Below are 14258 nucleotides of genomic sequence, written 5' to 3'. Positions count from 1 at the left end.
AATTACTCACAGGAGTCACACGATCCAGGCAAAGGGTGAGAATATATTTGAGGTGAGGTTTCTGGAAAGGGGAATGTGACATGGTATTGAAGCCAGTGTGTTTAGATTAATCAAATGAGAAATATGTAATATTTATCCACAGAATTTTGGAAGTTCCCTTGTCACAAGACTGCATCAAGTTTATATTCCATTTAGGCAAAGGCTGACATATAGGAGAATAAGACTGTTGGGTATGTCTCTCTAAATTCTAATCTCAATTCTACCATTTCAGTGCTTTGTGATAAAACAAAGGTTATCTTATCATTTTCTATTCTGAGATAATTGATGATGGGACAAAATACGTAAGTTACAGCCATTTGAGTCTCATTATATAGATTTAGTAGCACACATATGGGCTACTGTCGAGATTTCTTTTTTCGCTTCATCTAACACAGAACAACCACTCATAATAAGGCTACCAGATTCTGAAGAAAAGCCTTTTATTTCATTATTGATTAAGTCTCATGATCCTATCTTGTAACAAGAACTGTAGACTATTGACAGCATGGAAGTTTGGAATTCTACAGGTGTGAAAGAATTCATACTGATTGGCTTAACAGAAAATCCTAATTGGCAGGTTCCTCTCTTTTTGCTTTTTTGCATAATTTATTTTATCATTCTTGTGGGTAATTGTGGGATGATCTTCCTGATCTGGTTGAATGTCCAACTTCATACCCCAATGTACTTCTTTCTTAGTAACCTCTCCTTCTGTGATATCTGCTATTCCACTATCATTGCTCCTAAAATGATCATCAATTTCCTATCAGAACACAAGTCTACTAGGCTGTTTGCTTGTATTCTGCAGAGTTTCTTTTTTGCAGCATATGCAACCACAGAAGTAGTCCTCCTGTCTATGATGGCTTATGATCGCTATGTGGCAATTGCAAACCCCTTAATGTATACAGTTATTATGACACAGAGCATCTGCACTCAAATGATTCTTGCAAGTTACTTGACTGGCCTCATAAATTCCTTGATTCATACAATAGGTTTACTCAAACTAAATTTCTGTGGTCCCAACATTGTGAATCACTTCTTCTGTGATGTTCCTCCTCTTTTGAAGCTTGCATGCTCTGATTCACACATCAATGAGATACTGCTCTTAGTCTTCTCTGGTATAATTGCTATTTCTACTTTGATCATCGTCATAGTATCCTATATCCACATTATCATTGCCATCCTGAGAATCCGCTCCGCTATGGGGAGAGGCAAAGCCTTCTCAACTTGTGCCTCACACCTGACAGCTGTGGCATTATTTTATGGATCTTTGACATTTAGCTACATCCAGCCAAGTTCTCAGTACTCCATGGAACAGGAAAAAGTCTCTGCTGTGTTTTACACATTGGTCATCCCCATGTTGAACCCTCTGATTTACAGCCTGAGAAATAAGGATGTGAAGGAAGCAGCCCAGAAGTTGATGTTGGGGAAGAGAAATGCCTGTTGAATCCATCATTTCTTTAGCTGAAAACTTGGTGTGAATCTTCAAACTGGCATTGTTAAAATGTATTAGTTTCTTAAGAGAGTAAAATGGAATTTAACCAAAATGTAGTTTACTAATATTTATTTATTAAATATTATATTATCTCAGAGAAATCTTAAAATTTTCAAATGCATAACTTTCTTGTATCCTTTACTTTCATCTATATAAAGTTTCAGTAAAAGTTGAAACAATTATATTCCAGTTTGCATATAATTGTAATAGTATGGTAACAGGCTGCATAAAAATTAAGCTCATTACATAAATTTTTAAATAAACTAATTTTAGGAAATATTTGCATTGTGTAGAATGATGTTCATATAATTTAACTATCAGATAGAACTAAAATTGTTAGATAAATAAAGAAGGAAGAGATGTTCTTCAGTTTGGCAGTCATTTGTTCCCTTTAAGTAAAGATATCATCCATTTCTGACAATGCCTAGGTAAGTAAGATCCTGAGACATACCCCAGGGACCAAGAGTAAAACCAAATACTGCAGTCCTGATAAAATAAGGTAACAATGAAAAATACTCCTCACAACACCATATGTAGTCTTAAGTGAGTGCCTTGATCACCCATTCACAAAGAGGCTTCTCACTAAATCAGTTGGGAAAAACTTTAGAGACCCAAACCAAGATAATACTTTGGGTGTGAGAGATCTTGGAATCCTTACCATTATGTGGGATGTCTTGGTCAAATTTGACTTCTCAGCGCTTGGAGAACACTGGGGAAGACAAGGCAGAAGGATTACAAGAGCCAGAGATGATAGAAGACATTAAATACACAAAGCGTTCTAAACAAACATGATCAAAGATCACGGGAACACATGGGGGCTGAGAAAGAATGTGTAGGAGATGTACTTTTGTGTTCCAAGTTATGAATTAGACCTAATACATACATACATACACACATACATACATACATACATACATACATACATACATACATACATAATTTACAGCATATAGTTTAGTGGTTTTGGTGTTTTCCAAGTGTGTAAATGAGAGAGTCTGTAGTTCTGTATTCTGTTAAATTCATTTCCTTCTGTTTGCTTGTCTTTCTCCAATTATAATGTATTAGATTTCGTTATCATCATAGTATACTAATTGATTATGTTGTATTAGTCACTATCCATTAGAACCTGGTTAGTTTCTTATTGAGAGACAGAAATAGTTAATTTGGTGATTTGTGCACATAAATTTAAAAAAAACCAATGTATTTCATTATATGCTGGTCAACTATTTCTGAATATAGACCAATAAACTGATATTCCCACTTGTAGCATGTATTCCCTCCTCATACAGTTCAGTTTTTAAATTTTACCATATTATCTTAGTTTCCATCCATTCATTCTTCCATTCATTCACATTTTAAAAATATATCAAAATAAAATATAAAGTAAAAGAGAAACTATCATATTTCACCTGGACAAAATAAATGCACAGAAAAAAACAAAGCCAAGAGAAGATACAAGAGTCATAGTTTAGCTCATTTGGTCACTCAGGAATCCCATAAAAACACTAAACTGAAAGCCCTAAAATAAAGAAGAGGTTCTGGTTCACACCTGTGAAGGCCTTATACGTTTTATTTCAAACTTTGTGAATTCTTATGATTTTTGCTTATAATATTGTTGGTCTAAAGGGGTGGTTTTCTTGGTGATCCCTTTTTCTTCTGGCTCTAACAATTTTTTTTAACTTTTAAGCAAGGGGCCTTGAATAGGTCCAGTTGTCTTTATACAGTATTTCAGAACATTCAAACACAGTTTCAGATTGTCCTTACCAAGAATCTCGGTAGTACTTATTAAAAATCATTTTAAATATTCCTTATTTTTTTCTAGGCAGTGATTAACCCTTTTCCATAGCTAAGCAGTACAGTATTATAATCCAAAGAATTAAGTCATAACTCAGCACTATTGAATATTGCAAGAAAAATAATTGTATCTAGTCAGACACATCTAGCTTGTGTACAGGCCAGCAGTAGATGTGAAGTTACAAAATAAAAGACAAATGGGATCCAAACAACTTTAAACAGAAATATAACCTGTATGTTTTATCACCTACTATTTCAATATACCCACTATGTATTGTAAGTTGTCTTTTATATCATAATCTGTCCTAGTTTTATAGTAATTTTTATTGGATATTTTATGTATTTTCATTTCAAATGTTATCATCTTTCCTGGTTCCCTCTTCAGAACCTCCCTCTCCCATGCCCCCAATCCCTGCTTCTATGAGGATGTTCCCCACACACCGAACCATTCCCACATCAGTGGGCTAGCATTCCCCTACACTAGGGAATCAAACCTTCACAGGACCAAGGGGCTTCACTTCCTGTTGATGCCAGACAATGCAATATTCTGCTACATATGCAGCTGGAGCCATGAGTGCCTCCATGTGTGCCCTTTGGTTGACTATTTAGTCCTTGGCAGCTCTCGGTGGTGGTCTGGTTGGTTGAAAATGTTGTTCTTCCTATGGGGTTTCAAACCCTTCCACTCCTTTGGTACTTTCTCTAACATCAAGGGTTCCCATGCTCAATCTGATGGTGAGCTACAAGCATAATCATCTGTATCAGTACTGTTCTGGCAGAGCCTCTCAGGAGGCCCATATCAGGTTCCTGACAGTAAGCACCTCTTGGCATCAGCAATAGAGACTGGGTTTGGTGACTGCATATGGGCTGGAGTCCAAGATAGGGCAGTCTCTGTGTGGCCTTTCCTTAAGTGTCTGCTCCACTCTTTGCCCTTGTATTTCCTCCCATGAGTATTTTGTTCACCGTCCTGAGAAGGAATGATGCATGCACATTTTGGTCATCCTTCTTGTTTATCTTCATATGGTCTGTGAATTATATCTTCAGTGTTCCAAGCTTTTGGGTTAATATCCACATATCTGTGGGTGCATATCATGTGTATTCTTTTGTACTTGGGTTACCTCACTCAGGATGATATTTTCTAGTTCCATCCATTACCATAAGAATTTCATGAAGTCACTGTTTTTAAGAGCTGAGTTGGGGCTGGGGATTTAGCACAGTGGTAGAGCGCTTACCTAGGAAGCGCAAGGCCCTGGGTTCGGTCCCCAGCTCCGAAAAAAAGAACCAAAAAAAAAAAAAAAGAGCTGAGTAGTTCTCCATTGTGTAAATGAACCATATTTTCTGTATCCATCACTCTGTTGAAGGAAATCTGGGTTCTTCCCAGCTTCTGGCTATTATAAATAAGGCTGCTATAAACATAGTGGAGTATGTGTCCGTGTTATATATTGGAGCATCTTTTGGGTGTATGTGCAGAAGTGCTACAGCTGGATCCTCAGGTAGTACTATGTCCAATTTTCTGAGGAATCCCGAGACTCATTTTCAGAGTGTTTGTACCAGCTTGCAATCACACAAGAAACAGAGGAGTGTTTTTATTTCTTCCAATCCTCACCAGCATCTGCGGTCACATGAGTATTTGTTCTTAGCCGTTCTGACTGGTCTAAGGTAGAACCTTGGGTCTATTTTGATATGCATTTCCCTCAAGACTCAGGATGTCGAATATTTCTATAGGTGCTTCTGGGTTATTTGATATTTGTCAGATATAAGCCCCCTATCAATGTAGGATGGGTTAAGATCTTTTCTGAATCTGTTGCTTGCTATTTTGTTCTACTGAGAGTGTCTGTTGACTTACAGACCCTTTTCAGTTTTATGTGGTACCATTTGTTGACGCTTTTTAAATCTTTTTAATTTTTAATTTTTTTATTTTTTTATTAACTTGAGTATTTCTTATTTACATTTCGAATGTTATTCCCTTTCCCGGTTTCTGGGCAAACATCCCCCTAATCCCTCCCCCTCCCCTTCTTTATGGGTGTTACCCTCTGTCTCGTGCTACGTCTCGCCAGCAGGAACGACGCGGCACACACAGGATCCTACTGCAGAAAAGCTTTAATGCGTCTTGAGAGGGAGAGCATAAGCTTACAATGCGGAGACGCCGAGTGAGGAATAACCGTCCCTTACATAGGAAACTATCCTCGCCTAGGACGTGTCACTCTCTGATTGGTCGCTGCCAATTATGCCAGATGACGTACCAAAACGTACGTGTCCCTTTGAGTAGGGAAGTTACCAGGCGCCTGCGTATTGCCCTTTTTACTAGGTGCGTTCTGCCGGATGCCGTTGCCATCTTGTAATGGAGTTTGTGAGGACCGCTCCTCACATATGTGAGGACAGCTCCTCGAACAGCTCCTCACATCTGTGAGGACAGCTCCTCGGACAGCTCCTCACATCTCCCCCTTTTCTGTTTTTTTAAGCAAACAGGACACCCAGATATAGGAGGGCGAAGACAGAGGTCATATCCTCATACAAAGTTGGCGAACCTGTACAAGAGAGATACCCTTAGGCTGTTGTTGGGACCCAGGGCACTCCCGACCCGTCGCACTGCCATTTTTCGAGGGAGGGAAAACTGGGGCAGAAACCCTCATGTAATATGACATGCCTTCCAGGGAGCGTATTTGGTAGAACTTCCCTGTGCAATGCTAACCTCGTCACCCCTCATGGGCTGCTCAAGCCGGACACTCTAATCATGTGCAATGAACCAAGGTTCTAGGAGTGCAAGAGCTGTCCAGCCGGCGACCTGTTGCTTAAGCATGGTCAACCAGATATCTGCTGACGCTCCTTGTTCAAGGGCTACAAGCACCTGGGTGATCGCTACTTTGTCCTTTCTTGTTTGAGATCTCAATTTGCAAAGCAACCAGAGGAGTAACACTAATCCACAGCAGAGGATCACTCCAAAAAGTCCCACTCCCACCCATTCCTTGAAATAAGAGACTGCTGAGGTGATCCAGGACGACAATCCCTCCGTCAAAGACAGGTCCAGTCGGGTAGAATTTACTTGAATGATGGTCGCTCTCAGCTCTCGAAGTGTCTGTTCAAACTCCGAGGTCCAATTCTGTAACAGATGCTGTGAAAGACTCTTAGACAGATTAGCAGCTCGGGTAAATTTGTCATATTATATGGAGGTGACACAAAGGCCTGGGAGTTTTTGCTCACAGCCAAGCTGGGCCAGTTGCCATAGGATGTCTAATTGCTCTCGGACCAGATCTATACATTGGTTGACAAGCATAAGGCCTCCCTATATCTGAGTATTGGCCGAGGCCTGTCTGTCCCGAGCCACAGAGATGGTGGCCGATAAATCATTGATAGTTTGGGTTGTCTGTACTGAATTTGACAAGGCCAATGCCGAGGCAGTAACCGAGGCAGCGACTGCTGTCATAGCAATAATGCCAGCAATAATTGCAGAAGTACCAAAATCTCTTTTTCCTCTAAATAAGGTCATGGTCCCCGAGGTATCAACAGGGATCGGGATAAAGCAAGGCATGCGGGTAACTACTGCAATATTTTATATGAGTACCTGTCCAGACAGAGGCAGCAGGTTTGATGTTCCCCATCCAGGAAAATGACAACCGTCCCTTTTCGCCCTTTCCTCCAAGTAGCATCGCCATGGGCGTAAGATCAGTGCAGCTACCATTAACACAATGTAAGGCCACCACCATAGAGAACTGTGGCGTTAGCCACAATGTCCTCCTTACCAGTTCCCCATGTGGCCTCCCTTAACCAAGCAGAAGATTGATTATATAACATAATGCAAGGGAGATCAAAAGATGTTTTGTTGAATATGCCAAAACAAAGGCTGCCCTTAAGGGGAATAGTCCTATTTTCTTTTAGTCGTTCAACCTGTGGATCCTTAGGTAAATAGGCCAACCCTAAATCCCTGTTAGTGGTACATCACCGGCATCGGGAGTGGAAAGGTTGACATTCTTCCCCATCGTAGCTCATCCTGCACCGTTGCTGGCATCCATGGAAGAAGAGTGAGGAGGTGCAGGAGTCCCAGTCCCTTCTTGATCACTTGCTGTGATGCTCCGAGTAAGTCATCCTGGGATCCATATGGGATTTTCATTGTCCTGTGGAAAAACACAGACAGCTCCCCTGGATCTTATTAACACAGGATCCGGGCCTTTCCATTCATTTGTTAATACATCCTTCCATTTGACTAATTCTTTTGTCCTCTTGGGCTCTGAGCAATGTCGCTCAGCCGCTGTTTGTCCAGCTTCATCAAGATTTTAAAAATTTAAGGTAAAAAGGACCAGAGCAGTGGCCACTCGGGGTGTTGGGGGGAGTTCTATCATAATTCCCCTTCTTTGTTTTATTAAATATGATTTGAGCGTCCGATGAGCACGCTCTATGATTCCCTGTCCTTGAGGGTTGTAGGGCAGGCCCGTCAGGTGGGTAACCTGCATCTGAGCACAAAACTGACGGAATTTTTGAGATGTGTAGGCGGGGCCATTGTCAGTTTTTACACATTTTGGCTTTCCCCAAGCACTCCATGCTTCAAGGCAGTGCTGAATGACATGTGTTGTTTTTTCTCCTGTAAGTGGGGTGGCATGTAGAATGCCAGAACATGTGTCTATAGATACATGCACATACTGTAATTTTCCAAAAGTAGAATTATGAGTAACATCCATTTGCCAGATTTGCAATGGCTGTATTCCTCTCGGGTTGACCCCAATGTGAGGAACTGTGAGGAACTGGCAGCACTGTTGGCATTAGGTGACTATATCACGTGCCTCTTTTCTAGTTATAGAGAAGCGGCGGCGTAAAGTTTCTGAGGTGACATGGAAATTGCCATGAAAGACTTTAGCGGCCTCTAAAGGAGAGGCCAGGGCCACAGCTATCATTTTTGTGGCTTTGTCAGCCAAATCATTCTCTGAACTCATTGGGCCAGGGAGTCCAGAATGGGCCCGCATATGAGTAATGTATACAGGGAATCTTCTATTTAATAGGATAATTTGGATTTTTCGGAAAATATCTGCCACCTTACTAGTGGTTTTAATTATACCGGCGGTTTCAAGAATACTAAGAGCACTAGCTCGGCCTCCTCCTCTGAGTCTAAGGTTTTATTTTCAGAGCTTTCAGAACTGTCGAGGTTCAGCGCTTCTAGCTCTTTCACAGGGTATAGGCTGGCTCCCCCTCCTGGTTTATGTATAGAGGAGGAAGTGCTGGAATCTGAAAATTTCAACGCTCCCTTGTCTGCGGACTTACCGGGAGGGCACTTTTTCTTTCTTAGGACGTCTTTTTTCTTGCGCGCGCCCAACCTCTCACTACGTTCGGTTTCTGACAGACTTTCCCGGACTACCTCGAGAGTGGCCTGTCCTTCTACTACTGCTGCCTTACACGTTTCATCCTTTAAACAATTCTTAACCAGCTTCCATATAGCTTTTGTCCCTAGGCGCAGATCCTCTTCCGCCAATTTTCTGTCAAAGTCTTTTCCAAGTTTGTTCCATGAGGCAATCGTAAAAGAGCCTGAACAGGCAAACCAAGGCGCCACCCTCTCCACCTCCTTCACAAAGTTTTTAAGTGTTCTTCCTCCAAGTTTGATGTCCCTCTGCTTTAACACTGTTTCCAAGGCCGTGACCACAGACTGTGATGGGCCAGGAACGCCGGCGGCTCATTTACGTCCGTCTGACAAAGCGTGAGGTGAAAGGGTAGAGACGGACGCGCTGCTCTCTTATGTACGGGAGTCTTACACGCGCCTCCCCGGACGGTGCCGCTTATCTACGTCGGCCTTATCGCGTCCTTGTTCCTCAACAGTCAAAATCGAAGGTAAAAGGGAGCTGCACGAAGCTCACTTATATACGAGAGACTGAGACGTGCCTTCAGCTGCTGTGATCGTCCTTTTAACAGCGAAAACGGTGAAAACAGAACATAAAGAGTAGGGTGGCTCCCAGGACAAATACTATAGCCTCAACAAATCCCTTCCCAAGGCGGTGACAACCCCAGACCAAAGTCCAAGAGAGGGCTGCCTCTCCGAACGTATCTACCTGCAGTTCTGAATCCTCCTTGTCGCCAAAGGATCTCCGAAGGTGCTGACGATTGCGAGGTCTTTCCCGGGTTTTCCACACCAGATGTCCCGCGCTACGTCTCGCCAGCAGGAATGACGCGGCACACACAGGATCCTACTGCAGAAAAGCTTTAATGCGTCTTGAGAGGGAGAGCATAAGCTTACAATGCAGAGACGCCGAGTGAGGAATAACCGTCCCTTATATAGGAAACTATCCTTGCCTAGGACGTGTCACTCTCTGACTGGTCGCTGCCAATTATGCCAGATGATGTACCAAAACGTACGTGTCCCTTTGAGTAGGGAAGTTACCAGGCGCCTGCGTATTGCCCTTTTTACTAGGTGCGTTCTGCCGGATGCCGTTGCCATCTTGTAATGGAGTTTGTGAGGACAGCCCCTCACATATGTGAGGACAGCTCCTCGGACAGCTCCTCACATCTGTGAGGACAGCTCCTCGGACAGCTCCTCACAACCCTCCCCACCCTCCCCCCATTACCGCCCTCCCCCCAACAATCACGTTCACTGGGGGTTCAGTCTTAGCAGGACCAAGGGCTTCCCCTTCCACTGGTGATCTTACTAGAATATTCATTGCTACCTATGGGGTCAGAATCCAGGGTCAGTCCATGTATATAGTCGTTAGGTAGTGGCTTAGTCCCTGGAAGCTTTTTTATTATTGGATATTGTTTATTTACATTTCAAATGTTATTCCTTTTCCCAGTTTCTCTGCCTAAGGCCCCTATCCTATTCCGTTTCCCCCTCCCCAACCACTGCCCTCCTGCCTTCCCCCTGATATTCCCCTACACTGGGGGGCGGGTACAGCCTTGGTAGGATCGAAGGCTTCTCCTCCCATTGGTGACCAACAAGGCTATTCTCTACATTCCCTCAGCTGGAGCTATGGATCTGTCCATATGTAGTTTTTGGGTAGTAGTTTAGTCCCTGGGAGCTCTGGTTGGTAGGTATTATTATTCTTGTGGGGTTACAAGCCCTTTCAACTACTTCAAAGTTTCTCTAATTCCTCCAATTGGGACCCTGTTCTCAGTTCAGTGGTTTGCTGCTAGCATTTGCCTCTGTATTTGACATGCTCTGGCTGATTAAGTCATTAGTGTCCTATTTAGGAAATTTTCCCTTGTGCCTATGTGTTTGGGGATTTTCCCAACTTTCTTTTTATTAGTTTGAGTGCATCTAGTTTTATGGAAGGTTCTTGATCCACTTGAGCTTTGTACAAGGAGATAGGAATGGGTCAAATTGCACTCTTGTACATGCTGACCTCTAGTTGAACCAGCGCCATTTGTTGAAAAATTGTCTTTTTCTACTGGGTGGTTTTAGCTCCTTTGTCCAAGATTAAGTGAACATAGGTGTGGGGTCTTTTCGAGGTATTCATACTGGTCTCTGTATGAATAGCACACAGTTTTATCATTACTGCTCTGTAATAAAGATTAAGTTCAGGGATGGTAATTCTCCCAGAAGTTCCTTTACTGTTAAGAATAATTTTGCTATTCTGGAGTTTTTACTATTCCATGAATTTGCAAATTGCTCTTTCTAACTCTACAAAATATAAAGTTGGAATTTCGATGGGAATTGCATTGAATCTGTAGATGGCTTTTGGCAACATGGACATTTTTTTCCTATATTAATCCTGCCAATCCATGAGAATGTAAGGTCTTTCCATCTTCTGAGACCTTCTTAAATTTCTTTCTTCAGGGACTTGAAGTTCTTGTCATGTAGATTTTTCACTTGTTTGGTTAGAGTAATACCAAGGTATTTTATATTATTTGTAACTATTGTTAAGGGTGTCATTCCCCTAATTTCTTTCTCGCCCTGTTTATCCTGGAGTAGAGTAAGGCTACTGATTTGTTTCAGTCAATTTTATACCCTGCCACTTTGCTGAGGTTGTTTATCAGGGCTAGTAGTTCTCTGGTGGAACTTTTGGGGTCACTTAAGTATATTATCAGATCATCTGCAAATAGTTTTATTTTGACTTCTTCCTGTCAAATTTGTATCTGTTGTCTGATTGCTCTGGTCATGTCATTGAGTACTATATTGAATAAGTAGGGACAAGGGGGCAGCCTTGTCTAGTCACTGATTTCAGTGGGATTGTTTCAACTTTTTCTATATTTAGTTTGATGTTTGCTATTGGTTTGATGTATATTGTTTCACTATGTTCAGGTGTACGCCATGAATTCCTCATCATTCCAAGACTTTTATCATGATGAGGTGTTGAATTTTGTCAACTGCTTTCTCAGCATCTAATGTGATGGTCCCCTGCTTTTTTTGCTTTTTTTTTTGTTTTTTGAGTTGTTTATATAGTGGATTAAGTTGCTGGATTTCCATATATTGAATTATTCCTGCATCCCTAAATGAAACCTACTTGATCAAATGATTTATCCTTTTGATTTGTACTTAGACACAGTTTGTGAGAGTAATGTTGAGTAATTTTGCATCAATATTCATAAGAGAAACTAGTCTAATTTTTCTTGCTTTTCAGGGTCTTTCTGTGGTTTAGGTATAAGCATTATTGTCGCTTCATAGAATGAGTTGGGTAGAATTCTTTCTGTTTCTATTTTCTGGAATAGTTTGAAGAGCATTGGTATTAAATCTGCTTTGAAGACCTGTTAGAATTCTGCACTAAACCCATCTGTTCCTGAGATTTTTTTTTTTTTCGGTTGGGAGACTTATAATGACTCCTTCTATTTCTTTAGGTATAATGGGACTGTTTAGATGGTTTATCTGATCCTGATTTAACTTTGGCACCTGGTATCTGTGTAGAAAATTGGCCATTTCATCCAGATTTCATTCAATTATGTTGATTATAGACTTTTGTAGAATGATCTAATGATTTTTTTTTAAATTCCTCACATTCTGTTGTTATGTCTCCCTTTTCATTTCTGATTTTGTTAATTTGGATATTCTGTCTTTTCCCTCTAGTTAGTCTGGCTAAGGACTTATCTATCTTGTTGATTTTCTCCTAGAATCAGCTCCTGGTTTTGTATAGTTCTTTTTGTTTCTATGTGCGTGATTTCATCTCTGAGTTTGATTGTTTCCTGCCCTCTACTCGTCTTGTATTTATTTGATTCTTTTTGTTCTAGAAATTTCTGGTGTGCTGTCAAGGTGTTAGTGTATGGTCTCTTCACTTTCTTTGTGGAATCACTCAGAGCTTTTTGTTTTACTTTTAGCACTGTTTTCATTGTGTCCCATAAGATTGGGTGTGTTGTACCTTCATTCCAATTAAATATTAAAAAGTCTTTCAGTTCATTCATTATTTCTTTCTTGACCAAGTTATCATCAAATAGAGTGTTTTTAAACTACAATATGTATGTGAGTTTTCTTTTGTTTTTTATTGAAGGGGAGACTTAGTCTATGGTGATTCTATAAGTTACATGGGCTTATTTCAATCTTTTCATATCTGTTGAGGCCTGTTTTGTGACTAACTATACCATCAATTTTGAGAAGGTACCATGAAGTGTTAAGAAGAAATATATATATAGTTTTAGGATGAAATAGTCTATAGATTTTTTGGTTCTTAACTTCTGGTAGTTTTACCTTGTCTCTGTTAAGTTTCTTTTCCTATGATCTGACCTTTGATTAGATTGACATATTGAAGTCTATTATTGTGTGACTATTGTGTGTGGTACAATATATACTTTGAGTTTTAGTGAAGTTTCTTTTGTGAATGTGGGTGCCCTTGTATTTGAGCATAGATGTTCAGAAGAGAGAGTTCATCTTGGTAGATTTTTTCCTTTGAAGGTATAAAGTTCTTTATCTTTTTTGATAAATTTTGGTTGAGAGTCCATTTTATTTGATATTTGAAATGCTAATCCAATTTGTTTCTTCGGACCATTTGCTTGAAAATTTTTTCCCAGACTTTTACTCTGAGGTAGTATCTGTCTTTGTCCCTGAAATGTGTTTGCCGTATGCAGAAAAATTTCATGTCCTGTTTACATATCCACTCAGATGGTCTTTTTTTTTTTAATTGGGGAACTGAGTCTGTTGATGTTAAGAGATATTAAAGAATAGTACTTTTTGTTTCCTGTAATTTTTGTTTTTATATAAGTATTTCGTTTGTGTGGCTATGTTCCGCTAGGTTTGTTGTAAGAAGATTAATTTCTTTCTTTTTCTAATATGTTGTTTTCCTCCTTTTTTTTTTTTTTAGAATTTTCCAACCATTAAACTATGTACGGCTGGATGTGTGGAAAAATATTGTGTAAATTTAGTTTCGTCTTGGAATATCTTGGTTTCTCCATCTATGATAATTGTGAGTTTTGCTAGATATAGTAGCTTTGGTTGGCATTAGTGTTCTTTTAGGGTCTGTATGACATCTACTCAGGATCTTCTGGCTTTCATACTCTCTGTTGAGAAGTCCTATGTAATTCTTATAGGTCTGCTTTTATATGTTACTTGACTTTTTTCCATTTCTACTTTTAATATTGTTACTTTGTTTTGTGCATTTACTGTTTTGACTATTATGTGATGGAAGGAATTTCTTTTCTGGTCCAATCTATTTGGAGTTTTGTAGGCTTCTTCTAGATTCATGGGTAACACTTTCTCTAGGTTATGGAAGTTTTCTTCTATAATTTTGTTGAAGACATTTACTGGCCCTTTAAGTTGGAAATCTTTGCTCTCTTCTATACCTATTATCCTTAGGTTTGAACTTCTCATTGTGTTCTGGATAATCTGGATGTTTTTGGTTAGGAGCTTTTGGCATTTTACATTTTCTTTTCCTATTATATCAATGTATTCTATGGCATTTTCTGTCCCAATGACTCTCTCTTCAATCTCTTGTATTCTGTTAGTGATGACAGAGTAACAGAATCTATGGCTCCTGATCTCTTTCCTAGGTTTTCTATCTCCACTGTTGGCTTTCTTTGTGATGTCTTTATTGTTTTTCTATTT

The 14258-nt window shown here is 40.1% G+C and overlaps 1 protein-coding gene across 1 annotated transcript; it reads left to right on the top strand.

Annotated features, from left to right (window-relative positions):
* Positions 1-544: 544 nt before the first annotated feature.
* Positions 545-1483, top strand: Or5aq7b (olfactory receptor family 5 subfamily AQ member 7B). Its single transcript, NM_001001055.1, is given in 1 exon segment — positions 545-1483. A coding segment is annotated over 1 exon segment (939 nt).
* Positions 1484-14258: the final 12775 nt, after the last annotated feature.

This window comes from Rattus norvegicus, chromosome 3, assembly GCF_021556685.1.
Source record: "Rattus norvegicus strain SHRSP/BbbUtx chromosome 3, alternate assembly SHRSP_T2T, whole genome shotgun sequence".
In the NCBI taxonomy this organism is placed as follows: domain Eukaryota; kingdom Metazoa; phylum Chordata; class Mammalia; order Rodentia; family Muridae; genus Rattus; species Rattus norvegicus.
This window is presented reverse-complemented; position numbering and strand designations above follow the sequence as displayed.